Source organism: Parambassis ranga, chromosome 2 (genome assembly GCF_900634625.1).
Source record: "Parambassis ranga chromosome 2, fParRan2.1, whole genome shotgun sequence".
NCBI classification, from domain to species: domain Eukaryota; kingdom Metazoa; phylum Chordata; class Actinopteri; family Ambassidae; genus Parambassis; species Parambassis ranga.
In genome coordinates this window covers 8,165,160-8,188,298 of record NC_041023.1, presented here as the reverse complement: position 1 = coordinate 8,188,298, position 23,139 = coordinate 8,165,160, and the positions used below count along the sequence as shown (strand labels likewise).

General features: G+C 43.2%; 1 protein-coding gene across 6 annotated transcripts in view; it reads right to left on the bottom strand.

Annotated features, from left to right (window-relative positions):
- Positions 1–23,139, bottom strand: part of rbms3 (RNA binding motif, single stranded interacting protein) — a 217,419-nt gene that overhangs the window by 90,335 nt on the left and 103,945 nt on the right. For all 6 annotated transcript variants that reach the window (XM_028432420.1, XM_028432383.1, XM_028432392.1 and 3 more), the window contains 2 exons: positions 19,606–19,664; positions 6,401–6,492 (listed from right to left, as the gene is read on the bottom strand). In XM_028432420.1, the coding sequence (XP_028288221.1) occupies positions 6,401–6,492; positions 19,606–19,664 (151 nt within the window). The remainder of the gene's footprint in view (positions 1–6,400; positions 6,493–19,605; positions 19,665–23,139) is intronic.

Genomic DNA, 23,139 nt, shown 5'->3' with positions numbered 1-23,139 from the left:
AACGCCTAAATGGTTCCCCTCTATCTGTGCTATGTTTTGCACACATACCTTGCTGTGTAATAGTTTATATATTTGTGCATATAAGCCAACACTGGTTGGGATCTGATGGACTCGGGTATATGAATAAATCTGGTAAGCCTTGAAGCCTCCTGTCCGTCTGTTTGGTATTCTTCAGTGTACGGGCTGCAGATCAGGATTTATAGGAAGTATGAACAAGAGCTGGTGTCAGCATCGGGAGGGTCAAGCTGAGCCAATCTGAGTATACGGGTACGTGTTTGTGCTGCTGAATGGGCTCACCACAAAAAGCATGGAGAAAAAAACGGATCACCTGAACAGGGCAAAACTTTTTGTCATGTCAAACTTTATACTTAGTTCCTTTCTGGCCACCCCTTCCCTCCATTTACAGCAGGAATAGATATGCTGATGCTGTCTGTTGCCAGTTATCCCTTCTCTCCTCCATCTCTCCATGGTTCTCTTTCTCACTCACCTCTCTGCCTGGTAAGTGATAAGTTTATAACTTTGTTCATTAGTGCTGGCCTGTCTCCTGCTGTACAGACTGTCTGAGGTGACATTATGGCTGGCAGAGCTCTCACTCTCGCCTTCCAGCCCTCTCTTTTTCCGCAGTGTCTCACTTTTTGTCTCCCTCTCAATTCCATTCTTCTCACCATCTTTCCTACCTTATATTATTTTTTTTCTTCATTATAGTTCTCACTGATTTCTACTTTATTTTTCACATCTCTGTTTCTCACTTTCTCTCATGCTCGCAGCTCGGCACGTCTCTGCGCTGCACGGCGAAATAATTTACCGCACGCAGTGCTCCCGTGGATGATTGAAGCATAATTAGACGGCAGAGACAGTGGAAGCCAACAGAGGTGCTTGGGAGCCAGTGCTTGTCAGATGGTCCGTCTCACTCTCACTGGCTTTGCCCTTCAAAACTATCACTTCTGTGGGAGGAACAGGGAGGGGGCGGTGTGCTGAGGCACAGCAGAGATAACTACAGTGCAAAAAATGATACATTAGCACGGTGATTGGATCTTCCTTATGAGTCGTATTATCTCACTGCACTGCAGATATAACCGCAGGTATCAACGCCTTCTTTTATTCATGCCACCAAAATTAGGCCGTTCCAAATGACCGCTGGAGAAACAACTTAGGCAAACTTTTTTCTTTGGAATTCACATAAACATGGTACAAAAACTGGTTCAGAAAATGTTTGGATAAACTTGTGCCAAACATCCTTATGGTAAAGAGGAGCAACATTATGTCAAGGTGAGAACGAGTCGTGTCTGAAAGCCACAGGTGCTTCCTGAAGGCTAAAACTGTACAAGTGCATACACACTGTGGTTATGTGCTGACAAGCATCATTCAGATCCTTACATGCTGTATTCAAATGTGAAGCATAGTAGGCAAAAACTAGGGAAGGAAACAAGCTGCTGTGAGTGATTATAATTATAAGGATGCCCCTGTTGATGGCAGCTCAAGAGAGAAAGTGCTGATCACCACACTGACACCATATGCTCTGCGAACAAACACCGAGGTGGATGTCAGAGGGGAAATGGTTTTGCGTTCAAGGTGGTGCACATGGAAAGGAGAGGTGAGCGATGCTGCTGAGTGAGCATCTGTATCCCCAAAGTCTGTCCAATTATCCAGCTGTATACACAACACACTGTATTCCCCCTACATCTTCTCCAGATTTAACCCATGCTTGGGAGTTGGGGGGGAAGGCGGGCCTGCTGTTGTCAGCAGCCAACCACAAGAGCACTGCCAGCCGTCCCTTTGATTATCACTCAGAGGTCACCATGTGTTGAGCTGAACCGTGGGGTCCTGGGTGTCAGTGGAGCTAAGACGTCAGAAGAGTCACCTTTAAAGGATAATAAAAAGACTGCTGACTGACTGCAGACCACCCAGAGGGGAAATCCGTGCTTTTCACATGAATATAAATGTGATATTGACAGGAAATCTACCCCGGGAGAGAGGAAGCGAAAGACAGCAGAGGAGACGGAGCGAGTGAAAGCAAGAATACATGACAGAGGGGGAGGAGAGAGAGAGAGCAATCCGGTCCGTTTCACACCGTTAAACCATCTGAAGCATCCACTGGTGACTACAGGTTGATGGGCCAATACGTGCACTGTGTTATCATAAACATTTGGGATTCACTTCATAGAGGCACTTTAATGATGCTTTTAGCATAATTTCCCAAACGTAATGTGAAGTGAAGGGCAAGCAATGTCTTCCTGTCTGCCTGGAGCTTCTGTGAACCCTATAAATCAGCTATTGAGACATAGGGTAGTGGGCATCAGTGAAAACTCTCTGACACTGATACATTTGCTTTGATTGACACCATAGACAGAGTATCGCTGTATAAAACAAGTGTGTGTTTTTTAAATTTTCTTTGTTCATGTCAAAGTGGTATATAAGTAACGTTGTAAAAAACCCCATATTGAACACGTAAGATATCAAAACCAGAAAGATATGTAAACACACACTTTGAAGGATAAAACCAATTCAAATCTGCATGTATACTTCATGAGTATCACAGGAGTTTGGGTTAGATCCAAACATTATATAATTAGCCCTCAGTACAGCAAAGCAGGGTGTACACTCTATATGATGTTAGAGTTGTTTAGCTAATTCTAGGCTGTCCACAGTGAGTGGAAAAGAAGTTAAAAAAAAAAGGACAGCTTTGTTTTCATCCGGCCTGTTATCAGCAGAAGCCGACTGCAGCGTGAATAGGGAGGGATGATTTCCATAAAGACTGGCTGTTGTCTGAAAGCAAGCAGCTGTCAGGCGGAATTACCTCTCCGACACAGACACCACAATCGAGGGCGCCCTTCCCATAATTCAGTCTGATTGGCTCAAGGGGAAAATGGCAGCCTGTGGAGAGTGAGGCGAGCGGCGGGTTGACAGGTTTGCATCTGTGATGCTCAGCGCGGCGTTTACCTGTTATCATTCTGTCTGCTCGACGTGTCAGTTTTCTCGGTTCAGAAAGCTACCTGAACAAAGTGGCACAGAGAATAGAGTCCGTGGTGTGAGGAGACAAGTACGTGGCTATTTCACCACACACACACGCACACACACACACCTAATGTTCAGGAAGGGACAAATACTGCAACTTAATTAACCCCCCAATTACTGCACTCTTGTGACCCTCTTGTAAGCAATTACTAATATTATCTCTTCAGGTTTATCATGCTATTTTTTTAATTATATATTTTGAAATAGTTGTGAGACAATCATAGCTCACATGCGGGGCTCTTCAACAAAGCAGCCAAGAAAATGTTGGAAAACTTAGTTGTGGATGGAAGAACCGAGTAGTTTTGATAGCTAAACCTAACCAAAATGCAGTCTGGTGTTGGGGTGTAAGCGGCCTCTACCTCTGAAATAAACAAACAAATCTGTACCTTAACGACAATAAAATGCTACCACACAGTGTGTGCACACACAATAACACACACACACACCTATGCTAAGTGCTCTTATCTGTGACTTGTGTAGAGGTGAGTGACAGGGAGGGAGGCACAGGGGGGAAGTGTCCTTTAGGTGTCTTAATTATGGCTGCTCTCCTCCCTCTTGCTGTCACAATCCCCAGGGGAGGGCAAGACAAAAGGAAGGCAATGTTTCATCTCTGCTGCCTTGGTATTTCAAATTCCAAGGGGAGTAAGAGGAGAGACACAGCAGGCTGCTACATAGGTGGAGGAGGAGGAAATCAAATGACGCTTCCCTTTTCCCTCTTTTCTGCCTCGTTTTGCAGCTGTGTTTAAAATAAGCAACCTTAATAAAAGCGTTTTAATGGCGTCAAGGCAGGGAAAAAAAGGGTGCAACTTGATTACTGTGACAGTTTTATTTAATGGGCTTAAAGCCGCTGGCTCTGACTTGCTATTCGTTTATTACTTTGTTGTGGAGAGATATATGTGACAAAATGGAGCAGTCTGTGTCAAAGTGAGAGAACGAGGATGAATGCTCTTATTGTGAAAGTCATCGGTGGCTTTAGAAATCGTCTCTGTGATTTACACCTTCCTCGGATGCTCACCTGCGTTTTCATCCGTGCCGGGCCACGGGAATACTGCTCTGCCCTGACAGAACGGGGGGTGTCAGTGACACCTTGGCAGGTAGGCAGACACAAGGACAACATGCTGTTAATTATTGATGGGAATAAATTGCACTGACTGGATGTTTGGCAGGGTAACACATGATGAAAGTGAATACAAATGTGTTTATGAATGTGTGATGGTGGGAGGAAAACAGCTTTAAGAAAAGGGGGTCAAGAGGGGAGGATGGAGGAGTCAACAGAAATGGTGGTTGTGATACCTGGTAAAGAGACTTTAGAGAGATGCAGAGGCAGTCTATAAAAGCAAACTACTCCTTAATGTCTCTCGCAAGTGTGATAAAAGCAGAGAACTACGGTACAGAATGCTGGCCTCTCCATTTGTGTGAAAAGAACAAGGGAGCATTCAAAAATAAACTATTATACACAAATGCTAATAGAAAATGATTTTGTGAATGCACCCACACATACACACATGCAAACAAAGACTCTTAAAAAGGTCAGCTCTTTTGTTCTGGGACACAGAGGGGTCCTCTCATGAAAATATTGACTGAGAAAAAAAAAAGGGGAGCAATGCAAAGTGTGGTCTTAAAATGAGATGGACAAAGAGCACAGCTTCTTATCTGTATTCCGAGAGCCTGTCCTCTTATAAATATTGGAAGAAGGACACTGGTGGGTAGAGGAAACGGCCAAATGGTGCATTTGAGAAATGGCACACCTGAGCACCACGCGGAATATCATCTCCTCCTGTCAGATCTCATCCCATTTGATCAAAATAATTGCCACCTTCATCGTTATCATCAATTCTGTCATCTTCACCGGCGCCATTGCCATTCCCCATCTCATCAGGCCTTCTTTGGCTTCCAGGTGGGGTAGGGGGTGGGAGATTTTCGGATCAGATCAAATGCGTCTGAGAAAATCACTCATGGTGTCCCCTCATAGTCATCACCATATTTATTGCTTCAGTGCTGCTGACATTTTCTTCACCTATTTAGATATTCCGACACTACCAAATCTTTGCCTGGTACAAGAATAGCCTGATTTAGTCAGGCGGGCTTGTCTATCATAGATGTCCAGAGAGAGGGCCCTGCTGAGCTGTAGCCTATGGTGAGGGAGTCAGCGGGGGAATGAAAAAAATTAGAACACAAAAATGAGAAAAGGACAGTGTGATCACACCTCAGGGTGTAATACCTGTCCTGAAACAGCTGTTTTTTGTGTCAGAAAGCAACTTTGAAAGACAATGTTTGTGTATGTCTCCAGAGTGGAAAGGCGGCAGTATTTTTGACATGCGGAGGGGAAACAAAGAAAAAGTGCTAGGGTTGTTGCTGCTACAAACAGCCAGCCAGAGGTGAGGCTAGCACAACTGTGACAAACTTAATGCTAATAGGTGTAATATTTAGAGCACATCTTTTCACACAATAACAAAACACTTACACTGCTGCATTTCACTTTGTTCGCTTTGGTAATTCATGCACATATTTCAACATTGTAATCAGTGGTGTGCACACTGTAGATTTTAACAACCTTGGGAGGATGTTGGCTTAATAATTGATATCAGAATTTTGTTTACTCTGTAAAATCTGAAGTTAAACTGGATCTAAAATATATATAAAAAAATAAAATCATGTCACGTTCTAAGTGACAAACATGGTATGTTTCATGTTCATGTACAAGATTCTAGAGTGTGGTGGATGACATCCTGACCTGCCAGTGTGTAGCTTCCTCTGAGCTTCAGTACATCTTTCCATGTGTGTCTGTCAACCTGGCTCAATTGTACAACTCACTGGGGCTCTCTTTGTACCACTGAAACAGCTTGCCTCATCTGCTTCCACTTTAGCAGGCTACTAATGCTGCACAACATTACACAAGCGGCTGGTCAAACCTCAGTTCAAGCAACGGGCCAGCTCACACACTGGCAGCACTATGCATACTCTCACACACAACACAACAAGCCCACATAACCACTTCAAACAAGAAAGAGACACACTTGTGCACGTCATGTATGAGACTCCAGCTTTGTCCTTTCACAGGGTGTCAGTAAGATAAAACAGACATGCAGCACACACACCGCAGTCACCTCCCAGCTCGTCGTATAACGACACTCAAATGCATTTAACAGCCCACGGTCAAGAGTCGTCTTGTATTAGAGTGAACAAGTTTGTCATTAAACAGCAAAGTGCTGTGGAAAATGACTTCCAATAAAAATGTGTTTATGACCAAAACCAGTTTGTATGTGCTTTTTACATCCCTTCGGATCTATGAAGTGTATTAAATGTACAACACGGGATCCCTGGAGGGAGCTAATGATAATACACTGTGAAGTGGAGATGTTAGCTGTTTTTTAAAACGCCTTACCTTGGCCATTTGGGCCTGCACCCCGGTGGCTTTGAGAGACGACACGGCCTTCTGTGCTGCAGCTGGGCTGTCAAAATCCACAAAGCCATAGCCTGGAGAGAGGAAAGCAAAGAGGGAGAGAGGAAAAGAAGAAGGAAAAAAAAAACAAACAGACATTAGTTAAGAAAAAATGGAAGCAGATGACTAACAAGGAGAATGACAGGCACTTGGTAATTGTAGCAGTAATAGGTTGGTAACATGACTACAGAGGCTGCCAGTTCTCATATCTAGTGAGCACTACATTGTTTGATAATTAGCGACACTGACGTTCATAGGGGGATGCTATGCATCTTAATTAGTAGCATGGATGAGCGATTTAGTAATAACAACCCCGGCACCCTGCCCACCTCCACCTCCACACACACACATCATCTCAAACACTGCAGATACAAACACACATAAACAAAACCACATTGAGCAATGGAAGAATAAAGAGCACGACTGTTTGTTAAAGGGTTATAGGGTTTGTGGTTTAATGCTAACTCATATGCATTCATTTTAACAAGTAGAATCATTAATGTAATGCTAATGTATGAAAACTCCATCCATGATTAAAGAATATTACAAACGTACAAACACACTCACAAACACACACACACACACACACGTCAATTAATTCTTCAAAACACTCGTTCAGCCTTTTGATTTTGGGGGACTGTGAAGCTGGCTGCCCCACATCGTATTCCTCAACACCGGGCATATTAACACAACCCCATTTCACAGTCTCCATAATCCTCTCCCTGGTAACAAATCTCTCAAAGGTTGACAGCATACCAGAGCCGCTACCATTACTCACTCGCTTTTTCTTCAGCTCCATCTCTCTTACATACACATAAAGATGCAGTATTTCTCATAATTTGGCTTTGCTCTGTCTTCCTCCGTCCTTCTCTTCTCTGAACACTGTTTCTCCCTTCCTCTCATATTCTTCCTGACATTAACAGCCACCAGCACCCATCTGGAAATTCATCAGCGGAGAAAGTGAGGGGAATGAAATCTGCAGCTGTGATTTATGAGTTATTGTGATCTTGACGTTCTCTGAGATGTATCAGAGACGGAGGTCACGTTTGTGTTAATTAAAATTTGGTGGCGGATTAAAAGCAGTCAATGGTGCCCTCTGATCCACTGTTTCAGAAGGAAAGTGTAATTAGAAAAGGATAATGGCTGTGAGATGATTGGGAGGGGGACTCGGTATCGCAGTTACCCCGACAATCATGCACTCACACACATATATACAGAGTAACACCTCAAAGTGTCACCCTATCCACGTGAATGTGTGCCTTTACACAAACATCTCACTTTCTCAGTTGTCCAAGGTGTGTGTGATACGGTGGCGGTGAAGGGGTGTGGGTGTTCGGGTCATTTTCCCGTCGGATGGCGGTGAAGGAGTGTGGAGTAATGTGAAAATCATAACCTGTGGCGGAAGAGAAATCGAGCGCGAGGACTGATTAATGGCCAGCTGTTAGAGTGGGGCTGGGAGGGGTGGCTCTTTAATTGTGGAAATATGAAGCGCTAGACTAAAATGTCCAGAATCAAGAACAGACATAAGAAGACCACAGTACAAAACCAGGAACAGCAAATTATCAAAAAGAAACTGAAGGTTCTATTATTGTTTTACATTTCTTTGGCTCTGTGTGAGATTTTTGCCAACTCTATCTATCCTAGCAACGACTGGCTTTGGGGACACTTTTCATAGACAGTCTGCTGCAGACACTTCTCATGGGTTATAAATCACATCAACATAAAGTGTTTTTCTAAGGTGTTAAACCACCACAACATCACCCAGCTTCAAAGTTAAGCTAAGTTTAACAAGACATATGTCTATACTGGAAGTGCATTAAAGATAAGTTGGAGATTTCATTCTGATGCACTTTTTGTTAAATTACCGTAGTGTACCTTCTCTTTACAATCCGATAGCAACCAATTAGTTTGGCAGTTTCGCTTTAAAATGAAGAATATTAATCATCTGTGGAAGCTATAAAACACACTGGTACGTGCATGATGGCCGAAGTCACAGATCGCAGCTTGTGTTCAGGTAATGCGCGTCCATGCGATTGGGAGGCGTGGCTTCGGGGTGAGCTCCGAGGGAAAGGGTCGTGTGTTCACTTTCAAAATCTGGCTGACTCTCACTGAGTTTTCAAAATCTCCTACCCTACCTTTAACCCGCTCACAGGGTTTCATTTACTGTACCTTGTATAGGCACAAAACATATTTTTAATAATCTGGGTGGTCTGTGAATGTGAGCAGCTTCCACTCATCTCCTTCTTTAAAATATATCTATTAACAGCACATTTAGAGAACCACACACGATGTTACTGAAGCCCTCTGGGCAGCGGATAATTCTCTTTAATAATCAGAATATTCTAATGGTGGATACTTGGAACCCCCAATTACAAATTTAATATTCACCCCACTACCACCTGGAGTGCTCTTATCAAATTTTTAGCAGGATGAGGATTTTAGAGAACGCTGACCTATATTCAGAGTGCTCTGAATGGAGGAAGAAGAGAGACAAGGGCGGAGAGAAAGGGGGTGAGTTAAAAAAGGTGTGTATTAAGGAAAAGGCAGAGCAGGAAACGAGGGTTATTTAGGGTCAGCTGGATGCACTCAGCCTGCAGTAAGACATGCAGTTTGCTCTTCCCCTGTGCAGTTATTGTAGCTGATATATGCATAATGATTCGGTAATGTGGAGTGTTTGATCTGTAGCCACAGGCTAAAACTGTTAAAGGCTTGTTTTGTTGAAAAAGAGAATAATAATTGAGAGATACTGAGACATTTTAAGGCACTATTTGTGCGTTTTATCAGGCAGGGCGCATGCTGTAGAGGTTACTGGAAGTCTTTTCTTTGTGTGAGAGTACTGAGACTATGAAACTGTGAAGTTAAATGAGTCATTTTGGCTCATTTGGCTTTCCTGCATATGTTAGGAAATAGACAATATGCTGGTGCCACAGCTATTACACATCTTTAAATTTAGCAATATAACATATCATTGTTTTAGCCATGAGTAAAATCCTTGGGGGCAGCTAACTTTGAGCAGCTAACTGTCAAATCTGCTCAGTTTAATGTGCTTAGCCAACAATCTGACTGACTAATCTACCAGCTTTACATTAGCTGCTGCACTTTGCTGCATACGAACGTCATTTACACATAAACAGTTTAGTGTGAAATGAAAAATAATGTAGTGTGTATGGCAGAGTAATTTAAAGGTAGGGTAGGAGATTTCATTCTGATGCACTTTTTGTTAACGCAGTGTAACTTCTCTTTACTATCCGATAGCAACCAATTAGTTCAGCAGTTTTGCTTTAAAACGAAGAATATGAATCATCTGTGGAAGCTATAAAATGCTAAAAACATCGGCCAATCCTGCGAGGCGCCCCTGCGCGGAGTATTGTCTGGTTGTCACTCTCTTCCTGCTCTGCGCGCACCAGAGAGGTACGTGCATGATGGCCGAAGTCACAGATCACAGCTTGTCTTCAGGTAATACATGTCCATGTGATTGGTTTACTTTCAAAATCTGGCTGACTCTCACTGAGTTTTCAAAATCTCCTACCCTACCTTTAATTGCAACCACCACAGCTGATGGTTCCTTCTTTTTTTCATACCTTCCTTTTTTGCTACATAGCCAAGATGGTGGCAGTCTTTTTTCTTTAAACCTTCACAACTCACAAGATTAAGAAACTGTAAAGTCCAGTAGTCAAACTGTATATCCATGTATACATTGAAAAATATAGTCTGAGTGGTCTGTCTGTGGGTTCCAGTGTCCCATTGAGTCATTGATCTGATGAAAAAGCAGCAGGAGCAAGAAACACTGTTATATTCAATTAAAAACATGACATTTCACACACGTAACCTACACTCCTACACACAGAATCACGCAGATGTTGTTGCTTGAAGAAGCCAAGTACATGCTGTACAGTGTTCTGCATTCAATGCGGGTTACTCTGGAGCTACAATCTCAAGTGGGATGCAGAGGCCATGGTGTTGCTTTGAAGCCTCTGCACAAACACAAGCATCCAATCGATAGCTGTCACTTAAATGCTGCTCAAAGTGACTGTCTACATGCACGGCTGCAGATAATGCTGTGCGGCTAATATGCACATGTACACACACATAAAAGGAACACATTTATGCACACAGGCACCCTGGAAGGATGACACCCTACACACACACACACACACACACACACACACACACACACACACATATATATATATATATATATATATATATATATATCTATATATACTGTCTCTCCTGGTCTGACTCTAACTTGGAGCCTGTCAAGATAAAAGGGCCATCTTCAATCAGTTACTACATGAGCGCTACCCATGCTTCCACTCTGCTCAGTGACTGCATGGCATGAGTGTGTGCGTGTGAAGGAGGAAGGGTGCTTCTTTAACACAGTCCCCTTAAGGAGGTGTAGAACTACAGTTGATGCCTCCTCGGGCTGCGCTGCACACAAAAGTCTTAAGCAGAGAGCGGAGATAAGAGAGTCATTACAGTGCGTGTATCGACATATCAATCAACTATGCATCATTCATGCATTCACCGTCAAATTATGCTAATCCTAATTACTTCTGGGGAAATGACTATTCTTTATCTTCTAATAGTCGGGATTGTTTGGGGTTTCCTACCTACAAAATCCACCAGCGTTTCCCCCCAATATATCCATTTTTCACATTCTCATATTCAGCGCTAATGATCCCATTTTGCACCACATACAATGGAATAATAATGCCCTAAGTATGAATAATGAATCAACGACAAGTCACGAAGCGTTTACGATGGTGTGCAGGGCAAGCTGTGTAATTGTTTACGTCGGCGCAAGTCATCAGGAAGGGTTGTGAAGCTGCACATAGATGATTAATACTCGTAGTTACATGTATGTTTATAATTCATACTTTGCATGTATTAAAGTAATTATGGTTAATGGAGAAGATAGATGGGCACTCAATGCACAAATATGCATAGCAATGCTGTAATATGATTCTTGTGATAAATGGATATGTGGCCATAGTACTACATCACATTCTGTCTCGCAGCACGTTTTGACCTTCCTCCACCTGCAGATTCGTGATTGTACAAATGCTGGTATGTGAGTTTTATTAATTTTTCCCTAATAAGATCTTTGCACTTTATTATGTGTTCTACCTCCGTCTTCTTCATGTCTGACTATAATGCTGCTGCTGTTGTTTTGATTTTGGTCCCTTCGTGTGCTGGTTGTCAAGCACTGGTCAGCTGACTCATTGTAATGTTATAATTCCCAATTGCTTCATTTAATCTTTCAGACATGGATTAAAAGAAGCATTGCTTATACATTTATAGATGCCTTTGGTCCATTTTGGGGTTTGACCAGCCCTGTTTTGCCCTGCAGGGAGGGTGGGTGGTTGTTTTGGGAGAGCTGCGGTTAGCTGTGAAAACACTGAGGGAGAGAACGGTGGTTTTTAAAAAGCGAGATGGCATCCGTGACTAACTGCGGCCAAGCCAAGACCGCCTTGGTTGCACTCCAAACCCAGAGGAGAGCATCCTCGCTGGGACTGCATTCCTCTGTCCTCCTCCATTTATCCTGCACCACCAGCAGCTGACTGATGATAAATTTTGCGGCTACCCTCCACTAAACCATGCGGTGGTGTGCGTGTGTGTATGTGTCTCTCAGTGTTTGTGTGATTGTTGAATGGGTGTGTACAAATGCTTGAGTGTGATCTCCAACTCTCTTGTTTGTGTGTGTAAATGTGTAAACAGGGGAGGATCATAAATCTGTCTTTCCATGGAAGGATCCCGCAGAGGGACATCTGCAATGCATGTCCTTTTTTTAAAGCTGCATATTAAAATGTTAGCTTTAGGCTAGAAGATGTCCGACCACTTCACTGTCGTCAGCGCATTAACACTGCACAGAAGTGACAAGTCATAAGCCGACACTTCCCCAATAATACTGCAGCCTCGAGTACATCCAACATCCTATAAAATAAACAGCTGCAATGCACAGAACAGCTAAACATCCTTGTGCAGAAAGTTATATGAAATTGCTTTTACACACTGACGTGCACTGCAGCGCTTGGAGAAAATAAAGAACCCTCATTTACTCGTCCAGTGTCACCATCCTGCGTGCCTTGTGTTTGGAGACAATACCAATTTGCTGTAAAATAACTCTCACAGAGGGCTCTTTTATATTAGACACTGGTGACGAGATAGCTGTACAGGCAATTAACTTATCAACCCTGCAACATGGATTTATAGCAAAGGCATTCGTCTCGGGCTGAAGAAGCCAGCCTATTGGCTGTATTGTATTTCTTGTCATCTTCTCTTGCAGGTGTAGGAGTGTCCTTGTCAGAGAGCTGTAGTCGGGATCTGCAGAGGGCAGAGTGCCAGGGCTTAGGGCCAAGGGGGCCACTGGCAGCTCATTGTGCAGAAGACAAACTGAACACGAGGTTGAAAAAACTAATTCATCTGCTATCTGTGCAAGTATTACAGATGAGGTGTGTAAAACTGCGATACACCCACGGGGCTGACACATACTGTGTATTTCCAGCACATCACATGAAAACGCCTTCTCTGCAATAATTGTAGCATGTTGCAATTGTACTGTTGAAAAACTCAATAATACTGACACAGGCATGTCATGTGCCATACAATACAACATGAGACTGTAATTTGCACAGGTCAAACACAGTAGCACATATGGGTTCACTGTCATTTCCTCTTTATCTCAGCATTTATCTCATATTCATTTTCTATCTCCATCATTTTCTTCCTTTTCTGCTCTCCATCTTGTGCTTTAATTAATTCATATCTATTCACACTCATTAGCTCTAGCACAGCGCCATATGGTTTCTTCTACATTTCCAGCAATATTCAGCACAACTGATGAGATTTACTGTACATTTTATATATATATATATATATACATATACACATACACACACATATATATATGTGTGTGTGTGTGTGTGTGTATATATGTGTGTGTGTGTGTGTGTTTGTTCGAGAAAAGGGAACCTCTTCTGGTCGATGACTGTGGGCTGACAACTACATTTTTGATCCTGTTACCATGAATTACACGCATACAATGTTTGTCAATATAAAAGATCGATAGCCAGTAGTCAGTCATAAAACCAAAGAATGTTTTCCTTCTAGCTCTGTCTCTTCTTTGTGAGAACGTTTGTTGTAGTTCAAACTATAACCCTAACCAAGTGATTTTGATGTCCAAATCTAACTACAAAACACCCATTACGGGTAATTCATGGAATAAATTACATATGATACATATTTTTATTTTTAGAATTAAAGTCCCAGGTTGTCTGCCAGAAATAGCAGGACCACTGCTTTTCACCAGTTCAGACTGTGTTTCCTCAAGGTGCAAGATTATCTTAAAGAAGCTAAGGAGGTATTAACGAATTTAGAAGATATCTCTTCGCTGCTATTCTTTGATGTAGATAGAAGAACAATTAGTTAAAGGATTTTTTTTAAAACAACATTCTTCTAAACTGCACAGTCACACCCACTGCTCAGCTTTCTGGTAGCTTTATCAGCTTGCTAACTTAAAAGCAAAACCCTGATGTGTTTGGTGCAACATGTGAAGAGCACTCAAACACGGTTTGAGACCTGAAGGGTGTTAATTACTTGTCAAGAGGTTGTTAAAACGAGACCTGTGGCAAAAAAACTGTGTGGCTGTACAGAACCCACACACTGATATCTCAAAAAATATGCACACACACACACAGACAGACCTGCATATGCAAAGCACTCATGCTAACCTATGCATACACTTGTATACACACTCGGGTTAGAATGTCAAACAACCTTGAATAGCTGCTCATTATAGAGCTTGTTGATGTGAAAATGCCACAAGCGATATAAGCACATTTTTACACAAAGAGCAGGTGCAGACCTTTCACACTTTGATTATACCTATAGAGTCTCACCATACCTGCTTCTCCTTTCAGTCTGACTGTAGGTGGAGATTACTAACTTTAGTATTCATGCTGGGTGCTATGTTCTGTTATCCCCTTTTGAGCGACAGTTTGTAATAAGCAATGTAATCACGTCAGGTACAAGGCCTGAAAGCCCCAACAGCAGCAAGACGAGAGGACAGGGCTAAATATTTGAACAAAGCCGGATCAATGAAAAGCGAGTGCCCCCAGAACATGGAGAAAATCTCCAGGTAGAGGCAAACATTAAAATCCGGACAAAGACAAATTGTCCCATTCCTGCGAACAACTGCACAGCCCATTTTTTTTGTCTTGCATCTGTTAGTCATTCATGAGGAACGGCCCGACCGCCCCCAGCTAGCCTTCCTCTTCATTGCAGTTATGATTTATGCCTTCCTTAACTAATCAAGGGTATGATCATTAGTCAGGGGATGTGCAAAGGGGCCAGGGCCTTGGCAGGTCAGCAGAAGGCCGTATCTCACTTCGTGGTTCCCCTGCCATCCACGGGTTAGGTCTGGGATAAGAGATGACTTTAAGTACGCCTCCTCACCTTCCACTATCGCCCGCTGAGGCATTTGTCAACAAACAAGATGAAGAAAGAAGCCCAAAGCACTGAGCCAGTGACAAAAAAAGAGAAAGCTATGATGTTAACAATAATCTGCAACAGAGAATCCCAAGAGCCTGCTTGTACTTTATTGAAATTTATAACAGATATTTCTGTCTTTGTTTAAATCCAGACAGTCAAAACTGAACAAATTCTCCAACTTTGCAATAGATCTGTGTGCAAAAATACTCTTGGGAAACCTTTGTGTCTATTTTGATGCATGATTCTCTGTCTCCTGGATCTCACCTTACCGTGACCTCCACACTAGAATTAATTGTACAAACATAAACAGGAGGCGACCACACTGCATGCAAAAGCAGCACAGGAAGTGTAGGGGGTACAAAAGGTCAAAGCTGAAAGAATGCGGCGCTCATGCCCCGATTGCTTCTATTTTTGACAAACTTGGCCACTCAGACGCCTACTTGGTGAATGGCCAACTGGAACTTACTGCAATGGAGATGAGGAGGGGGGCAGCTGTGGAGGTTAAAGAGAGAAAAGGGATTTGTGTGTGTGTGTGTGATTGGGAGGTGTTAACAAAGGCTGGGGGGTTATCCAGTGAGGTTCTGCATGCTGAATCTGTCCAAATCAATGTGATTATCTCTCAGCTATTGCTAATTAGGGTCATTAATACGCAATGCGAACAGGAAACGGAGCACACATTCTCTCCCTTTCTCCTTCGGCTGCTCTCTCCCCTTTCTGGAATGGCTTTGAGGGAGCACAGGCATTTGGAAAAGGTCCGCTGTTGGCCACACTTCAGTCGAGATTCTCATCTGCACATAATTCACTTTCAAAGGGCAGAGGGGGCGGCAAAGAGAATCCTTAATTGCGCCGGCACAGTGTACAACATAGACAAATGTTTATATCTTGGCCCTTTAATGAGAAACCAATAACGGATGCAAAGAGCACTCACTGTCCCCGCCCCACCCCAAATACACATGCACATGACAATGAAAAACAGGCCTTTTTTGTGCGCGTCACATCATTCATCAATAGTCTTTATACTCAGAGTCATGCGATACTCCACTTAGGCACTGATGCAGCTATAAATCTGCTTTTATAGAATGTAACTTAGCCTGTATTTCTCCATTAGGTTGCTCTTGTGGTATGGGCAGGGGATGCCTCACATTGTAGCGGTCAAGCTCCTGACAGCCTTTTCAAAACTGCAGCATACAGAGACTGCACATGCAAGCCAGCCAGGCAGGATCGATCCAGTGTCCAGAGATCACATTAGCATAGGACATCTGAATATTTAATCAAATGTGAATGCTAGCTTTACATTAAAATGTTTGTATACTTCAAACATGATTTGAATGTGCAGGGACAAAATAAAGAGTTAGCGTGTTTTACATCAAGCTAAGTCAGCCACATAATAGAGTAAAGGCGACAGTAATTCTTTCAAGATGTGAGTTTATGTAATGCCCTTGTGAGTTTTTAGCATCCTCTAGTAAAACGGATGGCAAGTTACAGGGCAAAAGAAATGAACAACAACAAACTGCCGAGCACACAGCCACAAGAGACTATCTACTCATCTCATCTATCTCCCACAATTCAGTGCGGTGGGCCGTCGCATCCGAGCGCCAGTCAGGCCCGGTGAATCTCGGCGCAGTCTTATCTCCCAGCGGCGGCGGAGCAGGAGGAAACGGAGGTCCTTTAAAGGGCTGAGGTCATTTCCTCTGCCTCCGGGCTCTGGCAGGAAAAATAAAATGTCTCCATTCGGTCAGCCCTGCTTTATTTCAAATGCCGCCGCTGCCTTTTAAGAGGCCCTTGTGGGCACGGATGGCAAATGAGCGGTTTTAGGTTTTTTTATTCCTTTTCTCTCTCTCCCCCTGCCACTGTCAATCCCTGGCTCCATCTGTGATCTAAACCCCAAATCTCTGCTGTATTTCTACAGTATGTGTGAAAGAGCGGAGACAGATATACAGATAGAGCATGAGAGGGAAAAGCAGAGAGAAAGAGAGGAGCAGTGCGAGAGTGCGGAGGAGCACAAGAGAGAGATGAAGAGCTGAATGCCTCCTCTTACCTACAGCGCTTGACAGCCCTAAAGCCCCTTCACAACTTCCTGTTCCTCTCTGAACTTAGCTACATCCAAAGCATGTGTATTTATTGGAATGCACAGTTTATATGCAACTGTTATAAGAGTACAGATGTGTGTGTCATAGAGTAAGGTAGGGAGTGAGTCAGCGCTGGGAAGATAGAAAGGCTCATTGAAAGGCCTGGGTGCAGCCAGAACAGGCAGACAGGCAGCTGGGCCGGCACACATGCTGTGATGTTAGGAAAAGGATTGATGCATCTATTGCATGGCCACTGCTGCACACAGCACACCTCAGGCAGTGTGTGTGTGTGCGGGGGTACGATTAGTCTTTGTGTGTGAGTGTGCCCTTTGTGTTTGAGTGCGTGGGAGAGGTGTATTACATGGTCTTGGAGTGTAGTTTTTCTGATGTGGTACTTCAAACAGGGCTTTGCAGTACAGTACTTCAAGCACATACTCATCTACTGAGGGCATAGATATATAGATAGATATATGTTAGAAGAGAACCAATGTATGTTCATGTTACTGTGTGGGTGTGTGTGTTGGTTTACATTTAGATGCACAGTAAAATACACCTGACCCGAAAGTACAACGAGCACCGTCACTGTTTTGCTGCTTTCCCACAGCAGACAGGCTGCACCCCCACACTCACTGTTCCATCATCAGTGATCCATCCTCTGTCATACTCTGTCATTCTTTTTATAGAGATTGTGTCTGCACTTTTGCTACATATTAATACCCATTAGAGGTACTGAACATATGAAGGTATGAAGACATAGAGATGTATATATATCTTCATTTAAATTCTTATCAGAAAGTGATATTATCTTTGACCATTCTTCTACACTTACTAAACTAAATGTGAAGGGGAACAAAGTATCATGAGTACAGGATACTCTTTTTGTTTTCCAGTCGCTGATTGTCTATCTTCCTCTGGTCCTGACCTCTCCTCCAGCGCTTTTTTTCCCCACATTGTTGTGGCATTGCGCTCACTGAGCCGAAATAAACACAAATAACACAAAGGTGGGAGGAGAGGAGGTGGATATGGAGAGAAGACGGAGGAGAGGGATGCTTGCTGTGTGATGGTTCCACAGTGGTGATAAGCCACCACCCTGACATTTAAACAAGTGTCAGGGTCACGGGAGTCAGATGACTGGAAACAATGCGTGACTAGATCAGGGCGATGTGCTGATTTTGCTTTGTTACCTGGAGTGCATGCCGGCCCATCAGGCTTCCATACACCTGCTTGGCTCGTTTACGCTTTGATACCCGCTCACCTTTCAAGGGATCCAGAGATACATATGGGAGCAGTAGAAATTACGATTTTGTGCAGTTCTGCTTCACCTCAACTCGTCTTTCAAACAGTACACAAGTGTAATTTTCTTTTCAAGGTTACTGAGCCCAACTCCTCACTCTTTTGTACACACATGGGTGCAGAGCAGGACCATCCTTTCCACTCATAAAATACGTCTGCTTATATTTGCCTCTTGGCCTCTCAGCAGTGCTGCATTCCAGGAGGGTGAGTTATGGGAAATGTCTCCCACACAAAACAGTTCTAAGCTGGACCAAGTTTTTTGTTCTGTGCATAACTCAGGTCAGCTGAACATCAGTAAACATTTAATTCTCCCATTTCTCTGAAATTTAAAGTTTCTCTCACTTCTTTTTTTTTTTTTTTATTTTTTTACATTGTCCCTCTCTTTCTTTAATCCACTCTGCTCTGTGTTCTGTGACCTGTAGATAGATCCTTCCTACTAGCACACATCCGTTGTTGTCTTTAATAGCCAGCAGGACTCACACAAAGGAGCTGTCAAGATAATCAGCCTTTTTTTTCTATCCTCTAAAAGGTTCTCTTCCTCAACATTTTGACCCAGAGCATGCCTGGCAGGATAAACTTGTGTGTGCAGCAGGGTTAAGAAGGCAGCTTCACCTTGAAAGGCCACACTTCAGAGCCCGGGAAACCACAAAAAGCAATTAAAAGTATTGATGGAACTTCAATAGCTCTTAAACAGTGCTGCCAGACACCTCAGGGCAAGTAGCACACTAATCTTTTTCCCACTTCATCCCTCTATCGTCTCTCCTTTTTTTACTTATTCTTTGCTGGTCATTGCTGCTGGTATATTTGCAGCCATGCATGGCAGGTGGATACACTGAGGTCAACACTGACACTAATAATAACATAAAGTTTCTCTAAACCTAACTGGCTTGTTAGTCCTCTGGTAACTGGTATGCTATGTAATGGCATATAGTGTTTGCTCGAAAAACTATTTCTGCCTTCTTCTTTGTGTGCATAATTTACAAAGTCTCTTTCCCAAAGGCTCAATCATGTGACAAAACAGGAAACCGAAGAGGAGATAGGGAGGGGCTGAGACAGACTGCCCACTCATCCTCTGAGGCAGGGCCTCGCCATCCGAGAGCAGGTTGTTTACCCGACTCCTTCCTGCAGCGTTAAGCCAGCTACTCACTAAATCACTGATTTATGGTGCATTGCTTCCTCAGCTGATGTCTAAATTTACGCGAGGGGCTTGGATTGGTGTTTCCTGTGACAAGAGTGATAGCTCCCCCACTAAAACAAGAATGGTGTACAAGCCACAAAAACTGAAACGCTTACCTTTGCACTGGTTAGTGTTCTTATCCAGAATGGCCTTGGTTGACACTATTTTTCCATACCTGTAAAGACAGAAAAATAAAAGTCAGTGTTTTTAAACTCACATGACCTTTGACTGGTGCAGCAGTTCATTTCACCTTCCTCTGGTTAAAATAGATGCCTTATTGCGCATACTCTCTGCCATTTAGTCGCAACTACACAATTTGCAAAGTTACACAAATGTCAGAAGCCATCGGAATGAGAAATCACTTAAGGTTAATAACATTACGTGTATGGCTGACTTTAAATGAATGTGCAGCCCTTTGACATTTCAGAGAGTCGCTGGACATTTTCAAAAGGTCTAAAAGCATACAAGCGCAGTAAGCGCTCTAAAAAGTTGTTATACAGTATACTATATTCAGTTCTGATGAATGTCTCAGAAAACAGAGTGACTCACGAGGACAGCTGCTGATTAACTGGAGAGTTTTACATAACACAGTCAGGCCAGCCTGTCCCTATATGTTTACATTGTTTACAATGTGTGTTAGTCAAAGTGTGGAAGAAATGGATAAAGCAAAGACCACTGGAGGAGTCATAATGTTTACAGTACAGCAGTAATTGTCAACTGGTGGCCCGCGGGCCACATCTGGCCCACCGGCGTTTTCCATCCGGCCCCTTAAATATTACTGAATTCAGGATTAGTCTAGCTAGGAGGGAGGCATATGCGCACGCAGTCCTCCAAAAACTGCTTTCAGAAGACAGTCAGCTCCTCTCCTGCGATGTTATACAGTTCGTTTTTGAGAACGTAGCTCTCTCCACCTGGTCTAATAGTAAATGGATCACGGATGATCCAATGTCGAGAGAAATTTTCCCTCTGCAAAATATCTTTATGTTCTCTGTGACGTCGCAGTCACCCACTGTCTTAGGTGTGCAAAAAAAGAAAAAAATAGCTGCCTCCCCCACAACAGCTTGACAGCCTCACAAATATGAAGCTTAACTATCGCAATCACCCCCTCGTGGCTTGCCGCTGTGTAGGTAATAAGTCTATCAACACTGACAAAGGCTACAAAATGACAGAAATTTGGAAAGGGAAATGAATACAATATAAATTAGAAAACAATTCTCAAAATGTGAAGAAAAAAAAATGGCATCAGAGCTACTGCTAAGATCCTAACGGACACCACACAGAACCAAAACAACATCTTATTTTGACAAATTCCAGACAAGGAATTTGTGATGTATTCATGAGAAGCATAAGCTGTGTACAGTGCATTAGTTAGCCCTGTGAAACCCAATACCAAAGCTGAAATTGAAAGCAGCAGCATTGAATAAAGACATCTAACATGATAAAGCTCCCTGCAAAGCTGAAACATATTAGGATTTTTATTCGGCTATTGTGTATGCACAGTGGGCTGCGATGAAATTTTCAGAACTGAAAGACTGACCTTACTGACTGACTGACAATGAGTTATTCTATCTGCTTGTCTCAGCTAAAACCACCACATGCTGCATTGTGTGCACAGTGTGAAGCTCTGTAAGTACACTTTGAGTGTGCGCCAATCGACAAGTGTGGCTGAATACATTTGTGTGTGTGCAGCTGCTTGCACAATTACACCTGTGTATGAGAAGTGTATGTGTATGTGTGTAAATATATAAGCGAGAACAATTCCCTGTGTGTTGAATGCACATCACAACGAGTGAACAGAAAAAAAAAACACACAGAGCCACCCGCACATACAGACACATTCTGTAGGGAAGAAGCAGTGGTGCATCCCGGGCCATATTTCACCAGCAGGGGATAATTGTGCCATTTCTCAACGAGTGGCGGAGACTCTATTTACTGCATGCTGCGGTGGGATGGGTGGTGGATATGAACTGATGAGCTCCGAGAGGAAAACTACCAGCTCACACACACTAATACAGATACCACATGAGTATACTCTCTCTCTCTCTCTCTCACACACACACACACACACACACACACACACACTCACCAATCAGTAAATTGTCTCTCTGTTCAGCAGATAAACAGGCCATTTTAGCTATAGGGATCCATAATCTACTGCAACAGAAGAGGACTAAGGTGCAGTGTTTGATCATACTGTGACACTCTCAAGCATGAGTACACAAAATGAACATGGAAGTGTTCATTTGATTAGAAAACATGCAGAGCTGGGAGTGCCACTGCAGTATTTTAGCATTTGCTAAACTAAGTAAAATTAACCCGATGTCATAGGTAATTCATTAACACAATGGAGAAACTAACTCATTTGAGAAGGTATTTATTGATAAAGGACTGGATGATAAAGCCACTGGCTAAATACTGAATGTATTTTTTTCTGATTTAGACATCCAGTCTCTTTCAAACACCTGATAACACACACACACGTGACTGTATCTGTTTTATGTCTGTTTATTTGCACACAGGTGTCTGTCCTCCTTCAGTACTTAAGTGCGAAATTCTGTATGCTTTCAGTCTGGGAAGCAGTTAAAAAGCTCAGTGCTTTTGGCACAAATTGGGGGAAAGTTCTCATTAAAAACTTTGTTTGGACTCTGGGGAAGCAGGAGACAGTAGCTTTCCAATGCCAACTCATCACTGCTTGCCTCATTAAATGTTAAAGATGGCTCATCAATGCATCCTATCTGCCATCCAAATACACACCACAAAGACACTGCAGGCAGATGAAAAGGCGAGGAGGAAGGAGCCAGCTTCATAACCATAATGGAGACATATTGGAGATGGAGAATGTGAGCAGCATGTTCATGTATGTGGTGTGTGTGTGTGTGTGGCTGTGGATGACCCTGCTGGAGGCTCCTTCGCCTCTGCCAGGCAAGCCTGGGGAGGCTTTGATGTGACAGAGGCAGTCCCTGTGAAGCGCAGGTTTAACACTGTGATGCTGTGGCCGGGATGCAGAGCCTGTCTCCACTAATCCCATTTCAATCACTCTTGCAGCCTCTTATCTCTGACTCCGCTGGCCTTCGGCCCTCCCCCCTCCTCACAAATCTTCTCCTCTCTCTTGTTCTTTCATACTGTCTCTCTACCATAGCATCCTTTCCTGTACTGTACCCTTCATTTCTCTTCTTTTGTCTCTCTCTTCCTGCTCCCTCCTAATAGGAATCCCATGGCAATCATTCTGATGCAATATTGGATCAACCCTAAGAAAAGAACATGCCAGAAATGAAACAGCCTATAAAAAAAAGAAGCTTTATGAGCTATTTTAGGCTGATGAAAATGTACAAATTGTGGTGGATGTAAAACATGTCATTCGTTTGACAGCTGTCTAGGCACTCAAATGCGATAAAATTGAAGCTGAGCCGAAAGCTCAGCTACATTTTTAAGAGGGCAGCTGCATGCACACGAGTGACAATCCCAGCGTTGCATATCTTTCTTTCCTCGCTCTGTTGCTGGATGAAATGATCCAGGCTTATTCCATTTCCGTCATCAGGGCTGGGAAAGTGAAGTGGCTCTTTGCTGTACGTGGGCAGAGAGAGAGAGCTGGCCAGAACCACAACACGTCACTGTGGTGCTTCTGGTACGCAGGAAAGCACATAGCTGGA